This window comes from Zosterops lateralis (genome assembly GCF_965231275.1).
Source record: "Zosterops lateralis genome assembly, chromosome: Z".
Taxonomy (NCBI): Eukaryota; Metazoa; Chordata; class Aves; order Passeriformes; family Zosteropidae; genus Zosterops; species Zosterops lateralis.
Genome location: NC_139800.1, coordinates 79,725,253 through 79,752,396, shown reverse-complemented (window position 1 = coordinate 79,752,396; position 27,144 = coordinate 79,725,253). Strand labels below are relative to the sequence as shown.

General features: G+C 46.1%; 2 protein-coding genes across 4 annotated transcripts in view; one reads left to right on the top strand and one right to left on the bottom strand.

Annotated features, from left to right (window-relative positions):
* LOC310922570 (uncharacterized protein) overlaps window positions 1-5,181 on the top strand; it is a 40,741-nt gene extending 35,560 nt beyond the window's left edge. The window contains exons 15-20 of the mRNA XM_083883200.1: window positions 44-119; window positions 1,085-1,189; window positions 1,425-1,478; window positions 2,233-2,326; window positions 2,733-2,931; window positions 4,038-5,181. Of these exons, the coding sequence (XP_083739326.1) occupies window positions 44-119; window positions 1,085-1,189; window positions 1,425-1,478; window positions 2,233-2,326; window positions 2,733-2,931; window positions 4,038-4,347 (838 nt within the window). The 3' untranslated portion in view covers window positions 4,348-5,181. The remainder of the gene's footprint in view (window positions 1-43; window positions 120-1,084; window positions 1,190-1,424; window positions 1,479-2,232; window positions 2,327-2,732; window positions 2,932-4,037) is intronic.
* A 2,732-nt stretch (window positions 5,182-7,913) lies between these two features.
* Window positions 7,914-27,144, bottom strand: part of LOC310922472 (four and a half LIM domains protein 1-like) — a 30,002-nt gene continuing 10,771 nt past the window's right edge. The window contains exons 1-6 of one of the 3 annotated variants that reach the window (XM_083883054.1): window positions 19,179-19,325; window positions 12,204-12,385; window positions 11,046-11,223; window positions 10,381-10,550; window positions 9,655-9,841; window positions 7,914-8,894 (exon numbers count right to left, since the gene is read on the bottom strand). In XM_083883054.1, the coding sequence (XP_083739180.1) occupies window positions 8,737-8,894; window positions 9,655-9,841; window positions 10,381-10,550; window positions 11,046-11,223; window positions 12,204-12,385; window positions 19,179-19,200 (897 nt within the window). In that variant the 5' untranslated portion in view covers window positions 19,201-19,325 and the 3' untranslated portion in view covers window positions 7,914-8,736. Of the gene's footprint in view, window positions 8,895-9,654; window positions 9,842-10,380; window positions 10,551-11,045; window positions 11,224-12,203; window positions 12,386-19,178; window positions 19,326-27,144 lie in introns of those variants that run through there. The other 2 variants (XM_083883055.1, XM_083883056.1) reach the window with 2 other exon arrangements.

Below are 27,144 nucleotides of genomic sequence, written 5' to 3'. Positions count from 1 at the left end.
CTGTGGTTTCAAGAGGGTTGTCTTCATGATTTTTCTTTCACAGAATGGTTTTCACAAATCTCTGTCAGACATTATGTGAGGCTGAGTTCATGCTGTCTGAGGTGGATTTGAGACTGTCTGTAGGTCCTTTCCTTGTCCTGATCTCTGTGATTTTTGTTTTCCTCTAGCATTTAATAAATTTAAGTGTGGGCAGAAGCAGCTATTTTGGAATATTTTTTTTGCCATCAAGGATGCTCTTTTGCATATGTAAAATATTTGTACTGAGCCCACTTCACCAGCAGACTGTTAGGAGTTACAAGGAGATGGTCTGTCTGGAAAGTAATCCGATTTCCTCTGATTGCTCTCAAAGAAAGATTGGTAGCGTTTTCAAGTCTGCTTTTCCTGTTGCTGAATAGTCTTCCACAGCAAGTATCCATGTACCTTTACAAAGGCATCCCTTGAACTGCAGGGAGCAGTTCTGCAGAAGGCAGGCTTTCCTTAAATTAGATTAATTCTGAAAACTGAAGCAGTTTTACATTGAAATTGTTTGTGTTCAAAGAGCTGTATCTTTTGAATGGCTTTGCCGTGTGTCTGTATATTTCTTTAAACGTTTGTTAACAACAGTTACTCAGAGTGTTGACTGTGTTTCTGTCTTCTTTCCAGTTATACTGGAAAAGATTCTCCAGTGTAGAAGGAATAGAAGATGTTCAGCACCAAGTGTCTTGGTACCAATACCTGACTGCCAAGATTTTTAAGTTAACCTTGACACATTTAGAATTTAATTGCTGTCTTTTTATTGTATAGATTGTCCTCATTAGCCAAATGTTCATACCTAAGTGTAGTCTGAACAACAACATTCAGTAGCTCAGCAACATTCAGAACATTTGCATTATCTCAATATAGTTGGTTTTAGTTTCTAAATGTCATAGTAATACATATTTCATGTCAGTTACTGGGTAATTGACATTTAGTTGTAATGTGTGGTCATATTAAATAGTGATTGTCTGATATTTCTGTCTGTGTTGAACCAGATTCTGTAACTATTTTGCTTTTTACTTTTGGGAATGAGTTATGCACTGGGTGCTCCTTTTTGTTTTATTTTCAGAGAGAAGAAGCTGAAGCAAAAGCTCAAGAAGAGGCTGAAAGACAGCGACTGGAAAGAGAGAGGATTATGCAGCAAAATATGCAGGAAAGGCTTGAAAGAAAAAAGGTAGCCTGTTATTAATTCTTAGCCTAAAATGAACAAGCAAATGGTCTCAGATGCAATTAAATTGAATTGTGTATTTTTGAAGACTGCCAGCTCTGGTTTGTGAAATTTAAAAACAGTGATGAAAACAGTACATTCTTGAAATATGAAAATATATTATGATTGATGAATTTTAACCGGAATGTTGAAATATAAAGCTCTGCATGTCATTCAGAAACATATTCTCATGTTTTAACAGAGAATTGAAGAAATAATGAAAAGAACACGAAAATCGGATCAAAATGAATGCAAGGTACTTTTTTGTTTCGATCTGTATAATGACAGAACAGGACTTTTGGCCTTGTATCCCATCTTCTTCTGTTATCCTTACACAAAATGGCTTCCACAGGAAGTGCAAAGTTGTGGTGCACCAGAATAATTTCCAGTATAATTGCCATTTTACACTTTCTGCTGCTTTGCTTGCTGTGTGAAGAGTCTTTGTTACATTTTTATAAACACAATGTTATGTAGAGTTACTGCTTCCAAATTGGTTTTAAAACCACTGTTTTAACCAAACACTGGTTGGTAATGGATTTTTTTTTAAACTGTATTCTGCCGAGACTGTTTTTTCCCAGAAAACTTAGCATCATCCATTTACTTAAAGCAAATCTTGGATTCTTTTTGGATTGCTATTGCTACAGTAAACTGGATGTATTTTTGTTAATGCAGTCACCTAAGTTTTATGAAAAATCATGCATATTGAGGAATAATTGTTCTTTGAACATTCAAATATTCAAGTCTTCCAATAGCTGAAAATCAATAAAAAATTAACACACACCTTGGAGAAATGAGGGGAAAAGGAACTCAGGAATTAGTATGTAGGAGGTGGAAGTGGGTCCCACAGGCTCTCAGCAGAGCATGTGCTGCTGGGTGACCTGGTTGTCTGTGAGCCTTTGAACTCATGTGGCCTCACTTCTGGGCACAGGATGGTTTTGTGTGGGAGCTGTGACTGAATTTGTGAAACCAGAGGACTTGGAGTTGTTCTGAGTAACACTGTGACAATTCAGTTGCAGAATGAAGGGAAGTCTGCCTCTGAGGTGATGGAGGGAGAGGATATTGAAGAGGAGGAGGAGTTGGGTCTTGAGAAGACTGATCAGCCAGGTAAGGAAGCTGAGTGAGTCAGACCTGGATGGCAGTGATCTCAGTGGTGTTTAAGCTCTCTTGAAAAGGTCAGTCCTGACAGCACTGGGATGGTCTAAGACACCTGTCCCGGAGATGCCAGGGAGACTCCCTTCTTGAACAGAGAAATCAGTCAAAATGATTTGAGAGTGAAATGCAGGCAGCATGCTTTCATTTTACAAGTGGATTTTGAAAGATGAAAAACAAATTTCATGTTGGTATAGGCAGCTTGTCTATAGACAATGAATCTATTGAAGCCAAGTGCCTCAGGTTTTGGGCTAGGAAAGATTATTTTGACACTTGTATTTTATTCATTTAGAATAGCAATTCTGCTACTCAAGTTCTTTTTTCTCTTGTGTTTATTTTTTTCTTCCCCCACAATGTTCAGGAAAGCTAAATGGTGTTGACTTGCTCCAGGAAGTCAAGGGGGAGGCAGAGGATTGTTTAGAGACTGCACAAAGCATGATCTCTGCAGAATCTGAGGCACAGGATGAGTCAGAGTTGAAGGCCAGTGAAGTGTTCATGAATGGAAGTGACTTGAAAAGTGATGAAGGGTCTCTGTGTGTTACTGAACTAAAGGATTCCAGGTGAGTCTGCTGTGCTCTGGGAGCACTTGAGTCTCACACAAGAAAGCTCTTGTCTATGTTTAAATTAAACGCAGTACTGTCTGCAGAACCTTTGTGGTGTCTGTGTGCCTTTCTCCAGCCATGTGGTGTGTGCTGTCAGCTCCCAGCCTCACACAGAGCAGTTAGCTCAGCATAATTGTTTGTTTAGATGGCACCATGTTAACAGTGCTGCTTTTGCTGAGAAGTGAGACACAGCCAGTAACATGAGTGTTGATTATAAAAACTGACATTGACTTGAAACCTTTTCCATTCAAATGCCTTGCAGTTCTCATTAACAAAACATTAAACAAGAAGGGAGGAGGATAACACTGGAAAGGAAGAATTGCTTTCTGCAGAAAGCTCTAGAACACTTTCAGTTGTGATGAAACACCAGATACAATGCAGAATCCTCCCTTAGTGAGGAATTTGGGTTTTTTTCTATTTCAATCTTTTTTTAACATAAAGCATTTTCATCTACTACTGGAAAATTTGTCCTCTGATGGCTTGTTCCATTTGCTCATCTAAATGCTAATGATTTAGAAATGACATTGTGAACACTTTTTTAAAGTGATGATAAATTAATGTCATTTCCCCAGTGATGGAATATAAAGACATTTTCATGATTGTCCTAAGAATGAACAAAAATTGATCTGTAATTTAGGTTTAGCTTTTGAATCTCTTTTAAATATTGCTGGTCTTCTGAGACTTAATTTTGTGTTCCTCCTCTCAGCTGGAGGAAAAAAAAGGAAAAATGCACCCTTCAAAAATCAAGAGTTTAAACTTTTAGATCAAAGCTTTAAACATGTTACTTTGTTATATCAAATTTCTAGAGCCAGAAATCTTACCTGAGAGCTTTTAGTATAGTGAAAAGTGAGTATGTATTGCTGAGTTGCTCTTCATGGGCTTTTGGAGGGGAGATCCTGTGTGGCAGCTGCAGCTTACCTGGGAATGCCCTGTGGGGTATTCAGTGCTTTGCAGAGCATCCAGACTGTTAATTGTCTGTCCTGGAATCAGTGTAAAGGTTAAACATGTGGAGACTGCAATACAAGTACCCATTCTCTTTTTTTTTTTTTTTTTTTTTTTTTTAGCCATCCTGCAAAAGACATGGTTATCGATGACTCAGGGAAGTTGGATGTTCATGAAGCTGATCATACAATTGGACTTATTCAGAATCTTAATGGAAAATCTGGTTCATGGACTTTTGAGGAGTTCATTGACGTTGGAGTACATTCCAAGTCAACCAAACTGAGCTCGGACAGCATCTCTGCTGGTAACTGTAATCAAAACTTGAATGATGCTGCTACAATACCTTCTAGTCCCAAATTGGCTTTTGAGGAGGATGGTGCAGTGAATTCATTGACCAAACCTATAGATGCTTCATCAGGTAATCCAAGCTGACTTCCCTGTCTGTCTCTTCCCCTGGCTAGGGAATTCACTTCCTTGCGTTTTGCTCTCCTTGCCTTAACTACAGCTTCTTATTTTCAAGGCACTTTTTCCAATATGTAGACTGGAGGGAAGGCTCCTTCTTTAGTGCTTTTAACTTGAATTCTGTCAAAAGGAGTCACCCACCAACTGATGCCTTTTCAGGGACTTGCTAAGGCCCAACATTAAGGCTCTTCCAAAGACACAGCTGAGCCCTTGTGAAGTTCCAAACAGCATTGAAGCTCATACGTTGTAGTTCAAGGTTTTTCTAAGATATGTTAAATGGCACATGTTACTTTTGAAGATACAAAACGGTTTAAAAGGTGTCTGATGTAACTCTACACACCAGACCTTTCCACTCTGAGGCATGTTCTGTTTTTGATGCTGACCTGTGTGGTCCTAGAAGGTCTGTTCAGACTCTTAGCAGTGTATTAGCTGTCCTCTCTACTTACTGTAAAACAGTCTTTCACTTCACTGAGGCAAGTAACACCAACCTGAAATTCCACAGATGGTTGTGTTACATTTTGGAAGGAGTAATAAAGCTGTACACACAGAATATTCTGAATTTTCTGAAAGAGGCAGGGCTGCATCTCAAGCCACATGTACTTGAGAAGCCAAGCCCTGATGCACTACAGTGCATAGTGTGTCAGAGAAGCTTCAGGAAGCTTCTTTATCTAAGACTGGACTTCTCTGGTGTTGGAGCCAAACCCCAAAGGGCCATTTTCACAGGAGATCTCTTTTCCATGGGATAAATGACTGTGTGATCAGTTGAAGTGAATGCTAGGGGATAAACAAGCCTTGCTATCCACATTTCCTTAAATGACTGTGTGATCGGTTGAAGTGAATGCTAGGGGATAAACAAGCCTTGCTATCCATATTTCCTTCCAGTGATGTGTAGCACTTTCTCTGATTAAAGTGTAGCACTTTTCTAGACTGAACTGTTTCCCGAGTCTCCTCTGTCACTCTGCGTCTTGTGAATTTTAGTTCCAGGGGCACACCCTGATGGAGATTTCCCCTGGGGCCACAACAGACTGGGACATGGGAATAGACAAATTTATTGTGATTCTGCTGATCACTTTTCATTGTGATCAGACTCATTAACTTTTTAGTGAAGGAAGGGGCCTTTTAATTTTGAACTTGAAAACTTTTAGACATAATACAGTTTAAGAATTCTGTACATAACTTTGAGAACTAATATTCCTGTAAAAAGAGAGAAAGCCTACTGTGCTGGTTTTGGACTGTAAGTGACCATGTGGTTCTGTGCTCATTCCTGGATGTAGACTGACAGTAATGATGGATGCATGTGGCATACACACAGTTATGATGGTTAAATGTTTTCTTTTCTTTGCTCTTTGGACAGAACTGTGAACACTAGAGACCTGGAAATAATCTGATTGCACTTCAGTAATCCAGTGTTTTCTCAAGTACCGAAGGCCTTGTTTTGAAAAGCTGCTTGTTTACCTTTATCCATCTTCAAGTTTGCAAAAAACACCAGGGGAGGGATGACAAACTTCTAATTTGCACCTTGAAACATTTCAGGGAAACTGTTGTGCTAATGTTCTTTTTTCGTTCGTTTAGCTAATTGTTAGATAAGGTTTCCTAGTTCAAATATTCCTTGTTTCCCCTTTACAGACTTTACAGTAACCTGATTGAGTCTTTTTTTTATTATTTTATTTTCATATCAGTATCATGTAGAACATGCCACTGGAGGCTCCCCACTAAGCTGCAGACTTTGCATATTTCTAAAATGATCTTGATGAAATAAAAGACTCACTCAGTGTATGTTAAAGCTGAACTCCCTTCTTAATGTCTATAAAAATGTTGTTGCCTGTTGGTTCTTATGCTATTTAAAAATCCAAAATTGAGTATCTTCAATTTTGAATGGGGGAAAATAATTCCTTATCATCTAATACGGGAATATTGGCAGTTTCAAAATGCAAGTGTTGTACCATCACTAATATGTTTTAATCTATTGGCAAACATCAAAACATTTGTCAGCATGTGCTGTAATATATTACAAAAATGTTGAGTCCCTAGATTTGTCTGTTGGTGCAGTTTAAGGTGTCAGGCTTTTAAAAAGTGTTTTCCTTTTGAACTACTTATTTATCTACATTTATGAAAGTATTATTTTATTGTGTACATAACAGTATTAGACCATTGAAGTCGTGTTTTGTTCATGTTAATTATTCTAAGTGTTCCAGTTCCAGCTCTATAACAGTGGCTGCAAGCTGCATATATATATTTCCCTTCCCCTAAAGCCTGCATTAAATAATCTGTTTAACCTGAACTTGCCTGCTTTTTTCAGCATGAAGAGATTAACGAAGCATCTTCTGAAAATTGCTACTAAAAGTAACAATGCAGCCTTGTTCTGATGTCTCCTGTAACAGATAGACTGGATAGGGGATTACTTTAAAGAGTAGCTGTCTCAAAACCTGCTACAACTCATTGGCTGATCCCTCAATTCCAGTGATGGATCCAAGCAGCAGCTGTGTTTGCAGTGGGTTTGCTGGAACTACACCTGTTCTTTCCTCGACACCTCAGTTGCAACAGGAGCCCTCAGCCTTCTCCCTCTTGCTGTTCAGAAATACTGTAGAACTGTTTTAGACTTTAGAGCAGTGCCTTAGGTAAAAGGAGAACTGTATTTTTGTATGATAGCTGTTTGTTCTGGCAGAGACAATCATTCTAACAAAGATGCCGATATTTTTTCTGTGCTGAGATTTGTTGGATGGTCTGATCCAGCCCTGTGTAAATACCTGCACACAGTTAAATAAACTTTGCAGTTGAACAATGCTTTATTTCTGTAATGTTAAATGTGACCTTACTAGGCCCTTCTACCCCTTGCCATGCTGACCTGACTTGGGATGCGTTCTGGTGCTGCTCTAACTGCTCCAGCTGCAAATTCCCAGACTAGCAGCCTCTGGCAGTTGTACCTGTGTGATTGAGAGGGGGATTTGCACTAACACCTTCAGCTCTTGCTGTGTTTGTCCGTGCTGATGGCATGTTCTGAACTGAGGAATTCTTTAACATGCTTTTCCCTGCCACCTTTTGCCTTTCCCCTGCATCAGCAGCAGCATCTCTGTGTTGTGAGGGTGAGTCCAGCAGTGGAGCAGTGCCCACCAAGATGCTGCCTTTTCATTTTCTTGCAAGAGTTTGTTTAGCAGTAATGGAAAGGGAATGGCTGGAGCAGATCCAGTTGATAAAGTATTTCACTACTGTGGGGAAAAAAATCTCCTTAAACCAGCATTCAGGTTGCTGAAGTGTGGTAGATCTGTGCATGAAGAGGGGCTGTACATATGCTCTCCAAAGGGCTTTTTCACACAGGCTGTTTCTGGCAGATGGTCCAGTGTCAGTTATATATTTAAAAAATCAATTACTTTATGGAAATTGTTGCTTTGGTCCTCAGATATTTAAGGGTGCAATAACAGCACAGCTGACTCTTACTTTGCCAGTATCAATGTAGATTTGGTATCAGTTGCTCAGCCCTAAGACACGTTAATCATGTAAGATGGCAAAATGAAAAAAAGAAAAAAAATTCCAGACTATAGATTCCAAGCAGTCACTAGTCTCACTTTTATTCAGTCACTAAGCATACACTGACATGATAGGAGAGCTAGCCTTGTCTGAGCTATTTTTAAGGCACTTGTAAATGCATGTGCATGTTGTAGGTGAAAGATTTACTACTTGTTAATGGATTAATAATTGTACGTAGACAGCCTTGTTTAGACAATGATATAAAAAAAGCTGATGAGGAAAACTTTCAGGCAAACCATGCGGAAATCAAGACTAAAACAAGTTTATGGAAACTTAACTAAACTAAATGTCACTGCCAAAACATTGTTATCTGTAAGATGAAGCCATTCCGTACTTGTGCTGCAATGTGGTGTTGTAGAGTAAGCTAAGGTATTTATTACTTATTAATGGTGTGGTGTTTGTTTTGTATCTGTACTTGTAGAAGCATAATAATGGATCTCTCTGATCCCAGATGCAATCTTTGCATCTCTGTCTTGGAGGTGCATGCCTTGTCAAACTCACTTCAGTTACGTGCCAAGCTTAATCATATAACAGATAAGTTTAAAACTAGATTTGTTTTAGTTTAAGGTACACACAGATGATGCAGTGTGTGGATCTCTAACAGCATTTCAAGCCTTTTATACTAGGAGTTACTTGGAAACAAGGTTAGATTTTTGCAAGGCTACATGCTTTTGTAATGCAGGAGCTTCAAAAGTCAAACCCAGTATATTGAGGCTAATTTAGTTCTTACACTAAAATGGAAAAAGTTAAAATTCTCAACATGCAAAAACCTGCTCTTTTACCAGGACTTGTTTGGGAAAGCAGGGCTTTAAAATCCATCTTACATCTGCTCATTTACAGTCGTTTGGGACACTCAGCACAATAAATTTTTCCATTATGGCAAACAAAGCGCTTGTTGGCCAGACCACGGGCACACTTTGTGCATTTGAAACAGTAATCGTGCCAGGATTCATCTTCATAGTTAACCACACTGGTTCCTCTTCCAAATCCTGCTAGGAGAGAACACAATTATAGGACGGCGATAGTAGCTTTGCCTTGGCTGGGTTATCCCACCAAACAGTACAGCCTGTTCCTGCTGCCCCCCCAGTGCTTCCCTGGGCTTGTAAGCCACAGGAGGTGCCTGAAACAACAAAGTGCCAACTGAGGCGTGGGTTTTTTGCGTCTTCTGATGTCTCTTGAAGAAGAAACATAAGCATGAGGCTTGCATGGCTTGTCTCTGCAATGAACTTTTTCCTTTGGCTGCTTTCTTCAGCCAACAGTCAAGGAGAGATGTGGGCCAAGGACAGGTTGGGCTAAACATTTCTGGGCTCAGATCCCTGCTCTAAAATGCAGGATGGAATGTGAGCCTCATGGGGCTGACAGGACAGTGCCCACATTTCAAGGCTGAGGTCTCTAATCCAGCAAGTTTTAAGTGTAAAATAAATCAGAAGGGGTACAAATGTCCCTTTGGAACAATGAAACACCACTCATTTTAGACTTAAGGGTCCCATACTAAGATATGGGTGGGAACAGTTCTGGTTGGGGGAGTTTTGAAGGAGGTAAATTTGAGACCTGCAGAGGCTGAAGAGCTCAGTTACTAGCTCAGCCTCCATCCAGCACAAGCACGTGGCTCAGAGTCAGATCACATGTAAAATGCTGGGATTGGGCTTGGGTTACTAACCTGCTTCTGATGTTACCCATCCCTGTCTTTGGGGGATCACTGTCCTGACCTTCAGCACCCACTGCCCTCGAGCTGCTTTTAACCCAACATACCTGTAATAGGATTCTTGCATCCAGCACACTTCTTGGCAACACACTCCTTGTAGCATTCAACACAGTAAAACTGATCCTCCACAGCTGTGAAGCGCTTCCCACCCAGTTGCTTCTTGCAGTTGGAGCAAATGAAACACTCGGAATGCCAAGGCTGTTCCTGGTAAGTGAGGCCTCCAGAAGTGATGGGCTGAGAGAGAAAGAGCAGAGGTGTGGTTTAGAATCAACAGGGGAGAAGTGACACAGGCATGGAGTGTAGGGTAGGAAAGCTTTGTCATGGAGAGGATCTTTCCAAGGTGCATCAAAATTTAACTGCACAGTGCCCTTGAGTCCATCTAACCTGAAATCCCACACACCTGGCACTTTCATAATGCTTTCTTTTACCTGCAGTAACTGAAATTCCACACTAATCAGTTGCAGAAGTTGTAAAACAGCTACTGTTTCACTTCTTGAATATTCAGTACCTCTACAGAGCTTAAACTATCCCCAAGACAAGTGCAAGACTGGTATCACTTGGTTTTTGCAGTGATGCCATCAGCTAACCCAACCACCCTGTCCAGAGCCTATAATGCACAGGAACCATTGGCTGTCCCATCATTCCACCAGCTGCTGCCACCAGTATCTCAGGGGAAGAGCATCAGCTTTGGTACAGCTTCAGCATGGTCTGCCTGCTGGTTCACCCTCCCAGCTCCCAGGAGGCACAGAGGGCTGCAGAGGGGAAGGACTTACGTTCTTGCACTTAGCGCAGGTCTTGGCAAACTTGTGCTCATGGCAGGAGACACAGTAGAATTCATCGCCCTTGGGGAAGAAGCTCCCAGATCCAATCACTTGCTTGCACTGGCTGCAGGTGAAGCAGTCCTTGTGCCAGACCATCTTCTTGTACTCAACATTTTGGTCTCCTGCAACAGATAAAAATAACTTGTCCTGTGAAATTTCAGGCCTGTGGCAAACCCTTCCCCCTGTGCAGTGTAACCTCTGTGGACATGACCTGTCCATAGCTATGCCCAAGATTCCACTGGAATGCAGACAAGGGATGAGCTGCTAATTTCTGTATCTGGTTTTAGCCAGGACCTGCTAGATTTTCTTAAAATAGTTACCAGATCAGCTGCCTGAGCCTTTTAGGATCTTGATTTACCAAGCAAGGCTTTTGGTAGAAATGGTTTACAACTGACATAAGGGTTGATTAGCCAGATGAGGGTTAACTGCAAAGCAGCCTTTCAACACTTCAATAAAACAGACAGGTGAGAGCAACAATCAAAATTTACTATTCTGAGGTGCTCCAGCTTTCTGCTGTGATGCCCAAACCCCTGACTGCAGCCTCCACAGGCTGATAAACCACCTTGGTTATGCCCTAGAGCAGAACGAAGCCCTCAGACCCACTACTGGCACAGTACCTGCAATAATGGGCTTGAAGCAGCCCTTACACCTGGGTGCATCCTCAGCAGCAGTGCAGTTGCTGCACCAAACCTTGTTGTTCTCCCTCAGCATGAAGGGCTCGTTGACCAGGGACGTGTAGCACTTGAAGCAGCGGAAGCAGTTGTCGTGCCAGTAGCGGTTCTTGAAATGCAGCTCCTGGAGTGAACAGAAAGGGAGAGAGAAAGCTTTTTTCTCCCCCTGAGAACCCCTAAAGCCAAGCTCCTGTCTCAGCAGCCTGGGCAGTAAAGGATGGATTTGTTGTTCCTAAGTTTGTCTGATTCAGTGGGTAGGGCTACCACTCCTCTTCAAGCACTTAAAGGGAAGATGTTTAACCAAACTCATTGACACAATCACATTAACTTTGGACTTTCAGGAGGGCAGAAGACGCTTCAAACCAACAGCTTGGAGATTTGAAGTTCTGCAAATGTGCGCTTTTTGGGTTCTTACATTCCCTCTAGTTCAGGTTCAGGTGTACATTATTATTGCCATAAATATTTATCTGGCCCTGAAAGTAATATGCTAATGACTTCAGTAATATCATATTTCTATACATAAGCAACAAAGCAATTTCCAGTTTTCGCTGAGATCAAAACAAACTACCAGGCTTGCAGATATTCACAGGTCCTGCAGTTTGTGTTTCTTCATGTCCTGCCTGGTGTTACAGTGTCTGAACATCAGAGATACTGTTATAAATTCACATAAGGAAAAAAAAAAAAACCAAAACAGCAGAACCATCTTGCCATCCAACTGCTCTCAATATATATATATGTATTTGTAGAAAGATCTCTTGATTTCCATCCTGAAGCAATAAGCATCTGACAAACTGACAAAAATCAAACCTCAGTGCTTTGCCCAGATGACTTCTACAGGCCCTATGCAGGCCAGCTCCCTGCAGTTCTCTCTCCAGGGCAATTCACCATTTGCAGCAGTTCATGTGGCTTAATCTAGACCCTGAAAGGACATCCTGTGCCAAAACAGCCCATGATGAGCATCCCTGTGCACCCCCAGCATCACTCTTTGCCCAGTGAGCAGATAGAGAACTCCCAAAGACCTGCTCCAGCTCAGAGCCGGAGCAGACAGGAGGATGCTCAGCATCTGCCTCTCCTCACCACCCACTGGGGATGCTCAGCACTGACCTTGGAGTCGGCCCCGATGGGTTTCTTGCACTCGGTGCAGGTGTTGGCACAGAACTTCTCGAAGCACTTGACGCAGCAGTGCCGCCCCTCCTTCTGCACGTACTTCTTGCCCTGCAGCGGGTCGCGGCAGTAGTGGCAGTCGAAGCGCTCCGACATCGTGCCCACGGTGTAGCTGCCGGGCCCTGCAAGAGCACAGAGGCTGAGAGGGCAGCACTGGGGCTCTGAGAGCTGCCCCAGCTCCCTGCGGCTGTGCAGATCAATAGGAGCAACGTGGCTCAGGAGTGAGCATGATGTAGTAGGTGTTACCACGCTCCTCAGGGCTCCTTGATAGAGAAAGCGCTCTGATCGAGGAGAGCAGAGTCTCAAGCCAGACTTTTCTCCATCCACTTGTTAAGTGGAACCATGCTAGGATGGTTTATTTATGTACTGCACATCAAGCAAGGGTAATGACACCTAATCACTCCCTTAGTTCATTACCACAGCCCTCAGTGAGGTCCTGGCTGAGGCACTGCAAAAATCACCAACAAACACGAGCAGAGTGGAATTGTTTCCATGTTTCCACCCTGAACCCGCAGCCAGCTGCAGCCCTCCAAGGCCTTTTGTGCTGGATAGTTGTGCAGCTTCCAGCTGTCCTTTTTCACCAGGCTTTCACATATAAAATTATAAGGAAAAAAAAATGGGCCTCCATGGAGAGATAATTTTCAGTTCACACCATCAAGGCTCTGCCAAGGTCTGATGTTCCACCATGGCCAGGGAGCTGTCAGTGGGTGTGGGGAATCTTGACTGGGGGATTTTCCACTTTGGCTCACAGTTTCTCCCCAGACACCCATCCCTCCCTGCCCTCCCAATGTCCTGGTAATGACTCCCTCCATCCCACACACCCTTCCTCAACAGAGGCCCCCAACACTCTTGTGAGGGGGCTACAAGGGCTCCATTAGGATTCAGAGAATCCTGGGCTGGTTTGGGTTTGAAGGAACCTTAAAGATCATCTTGTTCCAAACCCCTGGCTGCAGAGAGGGGTACCAGCCACTACATCAGGTTGCTTAAAGCCCCATCCAGCCTAGCCTGGAGCACTTCCAGGGAGGAAACAGAAGAGTTACAGAAGCCCATGGAGTCCCACAAAGGGAGCCAGTTCCATCCCTGCCTCTGCCGCTCGTGTCCCCAGAGCTCCAGCATTGCAGAGCCCATTTCCCTGCACCACCAACACACAAGGACACAGCCCTGAACTTCCTGCATCATCACCAGCCAGATGGGAAAGGTGGCTGTGGTCTGCCAAGAGGAAATGTCTTTTCTTCCTGACAGAGCAGCAGCATCAGCACAGAGCAAGGAAGGGGAAGGACAGACAGACATACAAATTGCTGCTGCCTCACCTTGGACCACCCCATCCAGCCCTGGGGGCTGCCTTGAAGCCTGCTCCTCACACAGCTCAGTGGTACAACAGTGCTTATTCCAGCAGTGCTGGACCAAGCCCAGCACAACGCTCCTTTATTAACCAAACCAGTAGGGTTTTGAGGTGCAGAGAGGGTGTGTCACTCCTGGCTGTGCCCTCACAGCAAAGCAGGATCAGTGGGAACAACTCTGTTGTGCTCACCCTTGGCTGCAGCATGTTCTTGTTCTGCCCTGTTATGGCCTAAGGGCCTGTTCACAGGATTGTCTGGACACTTGCCCACCCCAGTAATTAGATGTGCCATCAGCTACAGGGCCCAACCTCACCATACCACTGCAGCACTCCAGGAGCAGCCCAACATTGCTGGGCACAGAGCCAGATGAGCCTGTTTGTGAACACTTTGCCATCACAGCAGAGCATCTGCCTCATCTGGGCCCTGGAAGAGTGGGACTCACAATGTTACCTCACAAGTTTTAAAATCCAAAAGTCATCACACTGTCTCCCTTTGTCACCCTCTCAGTAACACAGGGCCAGAATAAGCTGAAGAATTTGTATTTCAGAAAGCAGAACAGAGAACCCTGAAGAAAAGTATCTCAGGGGGAGGCTGCAGCAGAGGTGGAGGCTCTGTTCACACTCTATTATTTCCCCTAAAAATGACAGAGGCAGGCTGGAGACTGAGCTGATAGGAACTGTACTTTATGGAGAAATCAAGATCTGGAAATAATCCCTTGGCAAGGCCAGGAGATGCCATGTCCTGCTGACAACTACACCAAGAGTTTTGAGGTACCTGTTCAAGAAAATGAAACAGATAAACAGCTGGGAAACATGGTAATTATGTGAGCCACCACCAGGTCTTCAGAGCTCTAGCAAGCAGGTGAGTTTTATTTGGAAGAAATGCAATTGCAGATTCCAGGGTAAATGGTGTTGAAACATCCCTGATCTGAGGTTTAGGATTACTTTCAACCTGAACACATAATCTTGAAAGTATGGCTCAGGAAGGAACATAATACATAATCTTGAAAGTATGGCTCAGGAAGGAACATAACCCTGTGTTCCCATGTAACACATCATGTGCTAATGTGAGATACATTTATCACAGCAGCTCTGGAGCTCCACAGGCAAATTAACACTGGGGCTGGCAGCCTCCAGACTGGGCTATGCAGGCACCTTCTGCCTGCCTTGTGCCATCTCATACACCAGAAAGCCCCTCTCATACACAGGCAGGGGCGTGAATTTGCTTCCAGCTTTTCCAGCAGCTTTCTGCCCTCCACTATCATTCCTGAATTCCTGGTCTGGAGCCAGGAAAGGCAGCTCTGTCCCCTTGCCTGCAGTGAAAATGGAATCATTGCATTTCATCTGCAAATTGCTGGCTGCTTATGGGCCCTGCTCACCTGTGCCATGTCTGGAGCAGCCAGACCATCTCCCAATACCCTCCTGCAGGAGCAGGACCAGCCCACCCAGGGTATGGTGCACAAAAGCTCTGAAAACCACTAGTGTGTAGCAGAGTGGAGCCCCAGGCCAGTAGCAGCTGTGCTGGGACCACCAAATTATTTTCCCCGAACATCTGTGGACACTTCAGAATTCAGCTTCATTTAGTATCCTACAGCTGGTTCCCTCAGCAGTGCTGTCCCCTCTCATGGAAGGTAAATAGAGCAGATATTTCTTGTGCTCTGTATAAAAATAAATGCATTTCTAAAGCCTGCTTGACAGCAGGTCATGAGTTTGGAGTTGTTTATCTCCTTAATAACCTGTTCACCCTCCAGCTGCACCAGGTCCCCACAGCACAACTTTCCAGAGTTTCCAGGTATATTAACCCTGGCCTGTCTTTGCTGTCTGAAAAGTAGGCAAGTTATGAAACTAAGGTTACACTGGGTATGTGGAAGAATCATTACTTCCTTGGAGTCTTTATTTAGTGCCCTCATCATCACTTCCTGTATGAGCAGGGCAGCAGCTGCTGAGCACAGGGCAGGGATTCACATCAGGGGTACAACAGTGCTACAGCAACCCCAAAGCAGGGAAAGCACTCACCAAACTACCACTAAAGCCCTGAACCTCTGTGCTTTTTTTCACACTGCTGTGTTTAAAGTAAGAGTAGTACATGCAAATGTTTTTGCTTGGAAGTCACTTGAACACAGGTTTCTGTGGCTGTGTCTTTACAACAGACTACGGAATCTCCAGGGTGACAGCCTGGTCAAGTGTCTCTTGTTTAGCCCCAGGAGAATCACGTACCCTGAGGATGTGCACTGATCCAAACCCCATGTCAGCTTGGCACTGAGGCCACAGAATGGGATTTAGAAAGCAGAGGAGAAGTATGGACAGGCTGGAACTATTCCCTCTCCCAGGTATGTGCAGAGGATGGTTCTGCTGGAGAGAAGCAGGTGAAAACAGTGAGCACAGGCAGCTGGGGAGAGGGATAAATGCAGAATGTGCCCATCCTTAAATAGCCTCAGTAAGTGATAAAGAAAAATGAGAGAACCCTCTATAAGTGATGAAGAAAAATGCAGCTATACTTCCAGAAACTAATCTGGCTCTAAGCAAGGCACCCCTGTCCCACCAGCCCTGGCAGGGTGTTCTCCAAATGTAGCTCCCTGATGGATTTGGCTACAGCTGGAGGGCAGAAGGCCAGGCCAGTGGCCTTCTCAGATATCAGGGTATTTGGCACAAGGTCCCACTGGAATAGAACCCTAACGTTTACCTGACCACAGAGGTGCCCGTTCACCACTTGTCCCCTGAAAGCATCTTCTGCTTTACAAAAACAGCCCTTGGACAGCCACACCTTCCTTCCTGCCTTCCATCCAGAGATCCCAAATACTTGGGCCCCAGGGGCTTCCACACATCACAAGTGGCACTAACACCAAGCAGCCACAGGGCTGACTGAGGGTCAGGGCCACATCTGCACCCTGCAGCATCCAGGTTTGGGATGAAAAAGGCACAGACCTAAGAAGAGCCAACCCACAAAAGCTGTTGCACCCACACAACCCCTCTCTCCCACTGGGCTCCTGCCATCACCCTGGGTGGTTCATCCCAGTTCAGCCAAAAGCCCAAAGTAGCATTTGGGGCTTTGGCTGAACTGGTTTGCAGTTCAGCCAGTGGTTCGCACAATAAATGGAACCAAAGAATTGAGAGAAGGGAGCTGAAGCACAGCTGATAAGCAAAGCACTTAACACAGACTATGTGTTAATATCTCTGGGGAATATGTTTAAATGTGATAAACCACCAAGGAAGCACTTGAAGTGCAATCTCTAAACACAACCACAGAAACTGTGCTTACACTTCACAGATTATTCTACCACTTAAGAAAGAAGATGAGGTTGGAGTTGTTAACCCTCTGCCCTACACACAATTGCATATGGAAAAAAAGGAGCAATTGCTTTTAAATTCTCCATTAGTTGTTTGGTTTTTTTCTCAGCAGACTGAGTGCACAGCCCCACTCTGCCAGACACTGGCTACACCTGCCTGTTTCAGATCAGTCCTGGCAGCCCTGGCCTGTCACCTGAGTCACTATTCTCAGCATTCCCCTGTGCAATGTCGCATGGCTTGCTATAAATACCTGGGAAACCCTTAAAAGAAGGGTCCTGTTAATCCCAAATGCAAAGTGACACTCAGGACTGCGCTGGCACAATGCCCTGGGCAACAAACCTTTGCAAAGCCCAAGAAAAGAAAGAAAAGAAACCTCTTGTAGGTCGTTTTTGCTGGGAGGGCTGAAAATACCAGAGCTGTGCTCTCCCATTGCCAGGCTGGGGCACGTGCAAGCCTCAGCCTCTATAATTCAAAAATTAATCTGTTGATAAAATGAAAACTTCTTTATTTAGACCAAGAACAGCTCCAAGTTCCTCAGGTGGTTGCCAAATATATTCCCTACAGTCCTATTGCCACTATGTCTGAGCACATCCCAGTCATCACTAAATCTTCACAGTCCCCCAGGGAAGGAGGGACATGCTATTTATTAAAAATCACTGTTCCAGTCCCACAAACACTTTCCTCAGGGACTGCTTTGTCACTCAGCGCAGAGCTCAGGGAAGGCTAACAAGGCACCACTACCTCCAATTTAGGCAGGGTTTAAGCAACAAAGTCCAAACCTCTCAAAACTAAACAAATCCTGATCAGTAACTAACTCTGTGGCTGCATTAAGTTTTGTCCCTTGAGACTCCCCTGTTATGTTCCCATCTAAGCGCTGGTCTGCCCCACCTCTACAGCTGGATGACTTCCTCACACCCAGGTGCTCCCAGGTGCCAAAATGAGATTTTCTCCTGCTCTGGAGGATTCAGCCCCACCCTGAGTAGGCACTGTGATACCCCAAAGCTGCCCTGAGGCTCCCAGTGGTCTGCAGGAGCAGACACCATGCTGCGGCTGTTTGGCAGCAGCACTCCAACCTCAGCATCTGCTCAGAGCACCCTGCAGCATTTTATATTACAGCACAGTATCATGTCTGTGAGTTCTTGCCCCAGGTGACACCCTCTGAGGAACATTAAAAAGAAAAAAATTATGTATCTGGGAATATAGTGGCAGTCATCAGTCAGTCTTGTGGGCTGAAGTTAAACATCCTCTTGCATCAAATGATACCACAGAAGTCAGGTTTTACTCACAATGGTGCCCTGCATAACGTGTATGTGCATCTGAGAGGCAAATCCTGAGCAGTCACATGCTGTGCAAACAGCCTCATGTGTGTGCCTTGTCCTGGGAAGAGGAGCAGGAAGCTGAGCAGCAAATTGTGCTTTTTCTCCCCATTTTTGAGGAGACGCTGTGTTCCCAAGAGCAGCCCTGGCTCCTGGTGTGCAGCAGCTCATTGTGATGGCCACAGGAGCTGTGCCCTGTGCTGACCCTCTCCCCAGGCACATCCACCCTCATGGTTGTGTCTCACCAAGAGATGCAATGGCACTGACACTGGACTGTGGTGTAGGGCTGTGAATATGCCCTGAATATGCACAAAAACAGCTTCTAAGAGTGAGATAGGCTGTCAAAAATCCCAAAGAGTTTCTGATTGTCTTCAGCTGCTGGGCTAGAGGAATGAGGCAGGATGAGAAGACACCAAAGAGCTGCATGCCTTGGAGACATGTAAAATATGATCTCAAGATTCCTGTTGGTGTTAATGGAAAAATTAACATTTTCCTCTCACTGCTAAGGGTCAGCCCATCTGAACTAAAAGGCAAACAGAGAAGAGGGACTAACCACGAACTTCCCACCAGAGCACAGCAAACCATCTGGATTTACACACTGGTCTCCTCTCTGCTCTGGGTTTCTCTGCTCACTGCAATAAACTTGCAGCAAGGAGGAGCATTGTCCCTCATTTTCACCAAGTCCTGCTCAAACAGCTGCTGAGCCCCAGCCTTCCCACAGCAGCAGATACAAAAACATTTACCATCCAATGCATTTTACAGAATAAAGGAGGCCACCACCACCACTCTGCTCCAGCACCAGTCTCCCACACAGGTTATCAGCCGATTTGCCCTCAGGAGTCACAGCTGCAGATTGCTGGGGTTTAAGTCTGCATTCGAAGTTATTTCTCTGACACAGGAGCCTTTTAGCAAAACCTTCCTCCCCGTTTACCAGGTGTGCTCCCACAACACCTGGCAGCACATCCACTTTACCTGTGTGCCTGTGGAAAGCCATGGTCAGCAGCCCAAAGTCAGCAGCAGCCCCTCAGGTAATGGAGTTCACAGTCTCTAGGCTGATAAGGAGCTGCCCCATTTGATAACATACATTTAAACGGAGGCTATTAATATGGACAGGGCTCCTACCAGATGTCCACTCCCCTCCCCAGAGATCACAACCCTAATCCCCCTTGGAAATTCTTACCATTTTAGGTGATCTGAGGGAGAAGAATAGGATCCTGAGACCTCTAGGTCTCTGCAGGCAACAGTCAAATACCTGCCCAGCTACTCAGCACCCAAATTAGTCCCAAAGGCAGAATGAACTCATGAACTTGACCCCATGCTGGTACTATTTGGCCTTGGCTTTAGAGTGAGATTGTGTCTCGTAACAGTCCTGAGCTAGATTACAGACCCAACATTAGTGCTGCTCTGCCATGGCTGAAGGGAAGGGGTGGATCACTGCCCTGTGGGGGGGCAGAGGGGCTGCAGCCCCAGGAGCCAGCAAGAGGCTGTATTCTGGCCCAGAAAGGATACCCCAGAGGACTCAGCTGACAGCCCACACAAGTACCAGCACATACATTCATGGGTGGGTTGGATTCACTCTCAATATGGAGGTCATGCTGAGGCTTCACTTCCAGTAAAAATGCCATTCCTGGTCCTTCTCCAGCTTTTTCCTAGAGGAAGCTCACAGCATTAACTTCTCAAAGGGAGCAAATCCCTGAAAAGCAGCACCTAGAAAGATGGCTGTCATGGTATGGGGCTTCTCTAGCATCCAGTGTGGCTTTAGAGGCACTGGCTCATGCCTCTGTCCTCTTGACTCAGGTGTCCACAAAGCTCTCAGGAAGGTCCCAGCTCCATAGCTCCAGCCAACCTGTTTCCACCCAAGTCACAGCAGGGGGAGAGGGAGCTCTGGCTTGGGGTCACTCCTGTGGGGACCCCCAGGCTGCAGCAGCTCTGCAGCCCCACCCTGACTCTGGGTTATGCAACTGCTGCCGGCAGCACACAGGGCTGGGGGCCAGGGACACCCAGCTGCTAATCCTGCCTCCCCACTGACGCACTGCACGGCCGTGGGAAAGTCACTGAACCTCCCTGACAGCCACTGGGAAGAGCCAATGTTTATCATTCCTTCCAGGGAGCCCATCGTGGTGGTGTCTGGCCTCTGAAGAGCAGCCCTGCCACAGCCAGGAACATCTCTGCTTCCTGCTTACAGAGGTCCCAACAGCTCCTCAGCCACACACACGTGCACAGTCTCCAGCCCCAGCAATGGGCTTGGTGAGCCCCTCAGCCTTCTTAGGCCCCCAGGCACCATGTGCACAAGCTCAGCATCTCACCAGCATCCTCACACCTCCAAGTTTCCAACATGGCCTGGAAAAGGCCACTCTTGACACCATGCCATTCCAAAAGAACACAGCATGGATCCACTGGGGCAGCAGATTGAGGCTGGGAAATGTGCTAAAATACTAGTGCACTGAAACACTTTGGCGAGGAAAAACCCAATGTTATTCTGCCCCAGCTCATCTATAAACTCCAGCAAATTGTTTGCATAATTGAGATAGCAACAGGAACCCTAACAACTGGTATTTTCCTGTTCTAATCTTGCTGCGTGCAGTGTAATATTTACAGACGTGAGTTCATTTTTGGCAATGCAAGTAGAGTTTGCACCATTAACCATTCTCATTCCTTTCTAGTTCCCTGCACAAAGCTCTGGCACCCTCCCACCCAGCTGTCATTTCCTGCTTTCCCCAGAATGCCCAGGTATTTCCATCAGAAGCCCTTGCTCCCATCCCGGATGATGGAGCAGAGTCTCTGCCTGGTGCCAGCAGCTGCCATGCCCCGACTGGAGGTGGCTGCAATTAGCAGCAAAGTTTGGCAGCTGCAGAGGGGTGTGGAGAACAGGGATGGATTCTTGGGTGTCACAACATTTCGTGTGCACACACACACACACACACACGTGTGTTCACAGCACCACAACAGGCTTGGGCTGGAGGAGAGAGGAGAGGGAGAAATCTTGGCCAAGAAACAGGAGGAAGATCCAGACCTGTGGATGCCTGTGGAGATCCCTGGCATAGCTGTCTCTGAAAAGCCCCTGCTGATCTCCCAGAGCAGACTTTAATTAAAAAGATATTTTGTTTGAAATTCTGGCCTCCTGTTCCAGCAGCAGGAATGGAAAAACCTTTCTGCTGCTCTTGGTTTCTTGCCTGGCTTTAGCCAGATAACTTTGGACAAATCCCCTTTTCTTCCCATGCCCCTCCTCATCCACACAAGCCCAGGTGATTAAACACAGCTGTGGTGCAGGTGTGGCACAAGAGCCAAAGAGAGACATCAATGCCCTGTGGAAGACATCAAGGAGCAGAGACCTCCAGGAAAGAGAGGGTGCCCCAGAATGGAGCAGTGCCAGCCCTGCCTTAGCCCTTGTCTGTGCACCAGGCACCCGCAGGTCCCAGAGGGAAGAGTGCTACAAATACACCAGTGAGTGCACAGCAGGGCATAGCAGGCTTGGGATGTGATGTTTTTAACATCAAACCTGTCCTGTAGGTTTTCCAGGGAGCTGCCCTGGACACGCTGATCCCACCCAACTGGTCTGACTGCAGGGCAGCATGGCTGGGCCATAGTGTCATCTGCTCGGATAAACAAATGATTCATGTTGTGATTTCCAGAGTATTTTCTTGCCCTGAGAATCCTGCCAGAAAAGGCCTGGGTCTCTCAGCTTGCTCACACATCCTGCTGTCATTCAATAGGGAGAAGATCCTAAAGAGAGCTGTCCTAACCCAGGCATTGATGAACTATTAGTCACCATCATCAAAGAAAGCAGCAGTAAATACCAGCAGCAGGGCACCTGTGCACCTCCTAAAAGTAATGCTGTGCCTCCTGCTTCCAAACATGCTGCTGGCAATGCACAGTGCACCTGCACAGAAGAGCACACTGCCATTCACCAGGCTCCCCATAAAACGAGAGTCCCACATTGCTCCCTACCCTTCCTGTCATGAGGGCAGAGCGATTATTTTTTAAATTCTATTATATGTCTCAGGTTGCATGCATCTGTCTTCCCACAGCAGAGCACCCCTGTACAAGAGAGTTCAGCTATAAATTTCCTTGGCTCTTCTGGGACAGAAAAAAGCCATTTTTAAAAAAATAAATTTAAAAAAAAAAGTTTGTTTGTTTAACATAAAGACAAAGTTTGCAGGAAGGCCACCAGTTAGACAGTTGGGTTTGAGAGGAGAGAGGACACAGCTCTCTCCAAGGAAAAGATCTCTCAGCTGTAGCTGATCCATCAGAGAGACACAGGAGGCAGCAGTCCCAATGCTACAGAAATGCTGGACAGATCTGGCACGAGGACTGACACTGGGGGCTGATCCAGCTCTCCAAGCACTCAGTATCCAACATGTTTCCTGCTCCCAGCACTGGCAGCAGGCACTGCAGAACAGTTTGTGGATCATCTGGAGAGGATTGCCAGGGGATGATGGCCCCTGGTCCCCCCAGCCTGACCCTGCATGACAAAACCACACCTGAACCAGAGTGGGAATTTTCCACTTTGTCCTTTCAAAACTGGACAGTTTCTCTTTGAAGTATCCCAAAAATGCTCTAGAAGTCTCAAATCCAGCCCTGTGTACAAGAATGTGGCTCGGCACCACTGAAGCATCCCACAGGCACTCACAGGAACACAAGGCAGAGACAGATAGGATGTACCCACATCCAGAAAAAAATCCAGCAAGGTCATCACTGCAGTGACAGGGGAATGAGTACCCCAGGCACCAGGGGAGTCCCTGGTGTTTTCAGGGAAGCAGCTCAGAGGGAGAGTAGAGAAGGAAAGTGGCAAAACATGGCAAAGGCACAATTCTTCCATGCTGAACCAGGTCACAGTGGTGAGCTGAGCCTTCCAGTGCCAAGGGGAGATTTTTGGGTCAGCTGTGAAGGCAGGGGTAAAGGAACTGGGAATAGATTTATAAGGAAGCAGATGCAGGGTGAGCAACTCAGATATAGTGTGAATAGAAACAAAAGGTGGAAAAGAAGACAGGATAAGGGGGGGGGAAGGGATAAAGGTGTAGTAATAGGAAGGGTCAAGAGATATTACAGAGCTGGAAATAAAGGCACCTGAAAAAAAGGCAAAACCAGGAAGAAATATAAACCAAGTCTTTCCCCATCTGCCTCCATCCACAGTCTGGATCGTTTCCAGGACTATTCCCCCAGGCAGCTCCAAATTTACTTCCCTGCTGCCATCTGCTCCGTGGCTCCCCTCCACACACGCTCCTGACTGGCACTTCTCCCCATCACCTGTTGCTGACATGGCAGACCTCTCACTGCTGCTGACAGCCAAGTGACACTGAGGCCTGGGGAGTGTCTGTGCATAAATCAGGAGCTGCTTTTGTGGTCCTAAAGCTTTGTTCAGCTCCTGTTCCCCATCCTGGCTATGGCAGTGTGGGGATGCAGGCACCAAACAGCCCCATGGTAGCCCCAGCTTTGGAGAAGACTGGGGAGAGGAGAGGCTGCAGCAGGTGCTGGGCAGAGCTGGTTTTGAATCAACTAAGTCGATTTTTTCCTATCCTTGCTCCTCTTTCTTGCATTACAGATAAGATGCCAAGGCTGTATCTCCCAGCAGCAAGGAGGTTGAGTGCCTGCTGTAGCCTCAACTGTTAGATTTAGACCTTCAGTGCGAACTCTAAAAGGGACAGCCTCAGAAGGCTGAGAATTGTTTAAAAATCTCTAGAAACATAGATGCCTTCATCTTTAAATGCATTTGCCTAAATGTGAGCTGTGTTTCTGTTCCCAGCTCTGTCTCCCATGTCCCACTGCTGTGAGTGTGCAGGCAGTGGGCTGGAGGCTCAGCAGGCTGCCCACAGCACCCTTGCAAGATGAAGACCACAGGTGTGAACATGCCCATGAAGGTCATACAGCCCAAAGGGGAAACAAAGACTTCCTCTGCTCCTCTTGGGAGACAGGTCCACAGGTACTGCCAAGACTGGTCTAATTCAGAAGCCTCATAAGAGCACCAGGCCCACGACTGGGCTCGAAGTCTTCAAATACTGCATTTACCTCTTCCTCACCAGCCCTGCAACTGGGTGTTTGTCCTGGGTTGTAGTGTAGGATGTACACAAAGTATTTATTCTATCACCCTCTTCATGAGCTGTTGGAACCAGGTGGGGCAGTGTTTTCCCAGGCCCCTCCTTTGGGCTCTTCTGCTCATGGCCCATCAATGCCTTGCCCAGGACTCACAGGGAACTCCCTCCAGGAGTTATCTCTGTTTAATGGGCCATCAAGGACCCACTTCACGACTCCTCATCCCATTGGGAGATGCTCCACCCAGGGGGAGGAGCCAAGCATTCTCACCTGGATATAATCTGGGATTTGGGACAGTGCAAGCAGCCCTGACCCACTGGATTCCCAGAGGACCAGAGCTACCAGACCTTTCTACAGGATCACTGCTTCAGGAAGAGCACCTCACCTGGACTGCTTCCACCATCCTGCTCAGGTTGTGTTCTGACTCTGTCAGTGGTCTTTTGCATAGTTGCATTTATTTTACTTTATTTTATTTTACTTTTTTTTTCCTTTCTTCTTATTAAATTGTATTTCTCACTTGGAGCCTCTCATGTGTTTTGCTTTCAAACTACAACAGTTGTGCCCAGACCCACCCAGCAGTGGGTTATTCAGTTATTCCCCAGTTTATTACCCCAAAGCTTCACACTTAGAGCAGTGGAGCTCCTTAAGGCCTTCTTAGCCAACTTAAGGTCTTTTTTTTCTTCTTTAGTTGCACTCACATGCAGAGGGAATGACCAGGGAAGCCAAATGCGAGGTAAATATTTGCCAGTCACAGCTTTCCCCTCATGGCTTAGGCCTGGCTTCAAAGCTGAGAAAAGTAGCTCAAGTCCCTGTCAAATAAATACCACAGTGATCCAGCCAGGCAGCAGGGCAGCCTTTCCCAGGACAGATGAGGTGTGAGGAACAGGCACAGCAATATAATCCTGCCATGCCCACACAGTAAATGCTCATGCCAGGGCTTCACCAAGTAGTGAGTGAGCCATCAATGAAATAATGTTTCACAGTGTCCATCAGGCTCTCTGCACTTCTAAGAGCTCCCAGTTCCTTCTCATGGGCACAGCAGCCGGCTGGGCAATGCTCTGCCCTGTGAGGTTAAACCTCTGCCAGTGAGGTTAAACAGCTCACTGTGGAGCTCATGGAAATTCAGCTACTAGTTTGCTTCACTGCTTGAAAGCTGGGTCATTCCTCGGAAAACTACACACTAGGAGTTAGAAATTAGCAGCTACCCAGACATCAGCTACAACAAACACTCCTTCCAGCATCCCCTGACACCCTCCTGCATTTGTTCAACAGGACCTGGGAGCAAGGAAGACTCACAAGGTGGGTGCTGCAGACTCTGCCCAAGCTCTTCCTCCAAAGCCTGGGAATGCTTTCCATGTCATGTTTTCTAGCAAAATACCATGTTCCCAGGAAGCTGCTGGGCAGATTGTTCTGCAGACCTCCATCTCCTGCCCACGCAGGACAGTGGCCAAGCCAAATCCCCACACCAGCAGAGCTCTGTGGTACCAAGAAGCCTTGGTATTTCCCCTTACAGATCTTGACTTTCAGGGCAGGAGAAGGAAGGGCTGATTGTACATGGACTGTGATTCTGGCAAAACATTCCCCAGAAATTCAGCACGTGAGAGACACTGAGGATAGAAAACTTCAGCTGAGGTGGTCAGAGATGGGCAAAGCAAAAGCCCTCAGAAAAGGGCTGCCTGGCTAAGGGTGAAGACAGACCACCTCTTTGATGAGGACATGCCCTTCCAAGCATTGGCATCCTGGTTGGGAAGACTCCCTGGCATCCAGCACACCATCAAAGCACTGCCCAAACTTGGCACCAGCCACAGGGCCATGCCCTCAGCACTGATTTAGAGCTGACAGAGCCAGAACTGGCACATGCTTTCAGCAGGAGAAGCAGCCCAATACCCTGGGCAGGACAGTCGCCTGGAGCAAGATTAACGTTTGGCTGTCTGCACCCTCAGTTGTTAGCCAGAGCTGGTGGCTGAAGGGACCAAATCACCCTTGTTATGTGGCCACTTTAAAAATAACCTTTCCCAAAGCCCCACAGTGCATACCCCTGTGTCTGTCTCAGCTCCAGGAGCTGAAGGGGATCAGCTTGCAGGGTTGACGGGTATTTTTGGGCACTCTGACTAATTGTCAGGACATATGCTGAGCATTCTTTACAAGGAAAAACAAAGCTGCAAAGTCTCCTCCAGCAAAGCCTAAGGGGTTGGATTAGTCACAAGAGTTATTTTCATAAACCTCTGCTTTAGGAAGGATGGATTTAACTTCCAGCTTCAGATAAGTGTGGTTTAAAATGAAAGAAGAGGTCAACTTCCTTGCACCTCAACACTCACCACAAAGGCTGGACCAGGCTGGGCCAAACTGCACCAACAAGGGCAGAATAAGTGGAAACTCTTCACCTTGGAGTGGCTTCAGGTTCACAATCTGTGGTGCTTCTTTGGTACCACATCAAGTATTTTGCCAGTTGTGTCCCTCTTCCTCCCTCCACTTTCAGGAGCAAGAGCTCCCAGCTTGGAGACTCCAGAGGTTTGATATCCTGCAGCCTAATGTGAAGTTCTCCTCAAAGGCCACATCCCCTGACAGGAGCAGAGATCAGCCAATTCTTGCATGTTTATTCACCATTAAAAAGACTTTGTCCTAAAAGCAACCTGTTTTGGGTGGGTTTCTTTGTTGCAGTTACTTGCTGCTTCTTTCACCAACCTGAGAACCTCAGCAGCCCTTCCCTCACATGCCAGTTCAAGGCAGCACTCATCAGTTCACTTTCTCTTAGAGAGCAAATAAAGCAGCTGTGTGCAACATCTCTGCAACATCTCTACAACATCCTGGCACACACAAGCCAGAGCAGCCCATGTTTCCCCACCACTTTGCTCTCCCTTTCAGCCCAGAAGATCTTTGGGATGTTTTAAGCCCCTCTGCTGTCTCA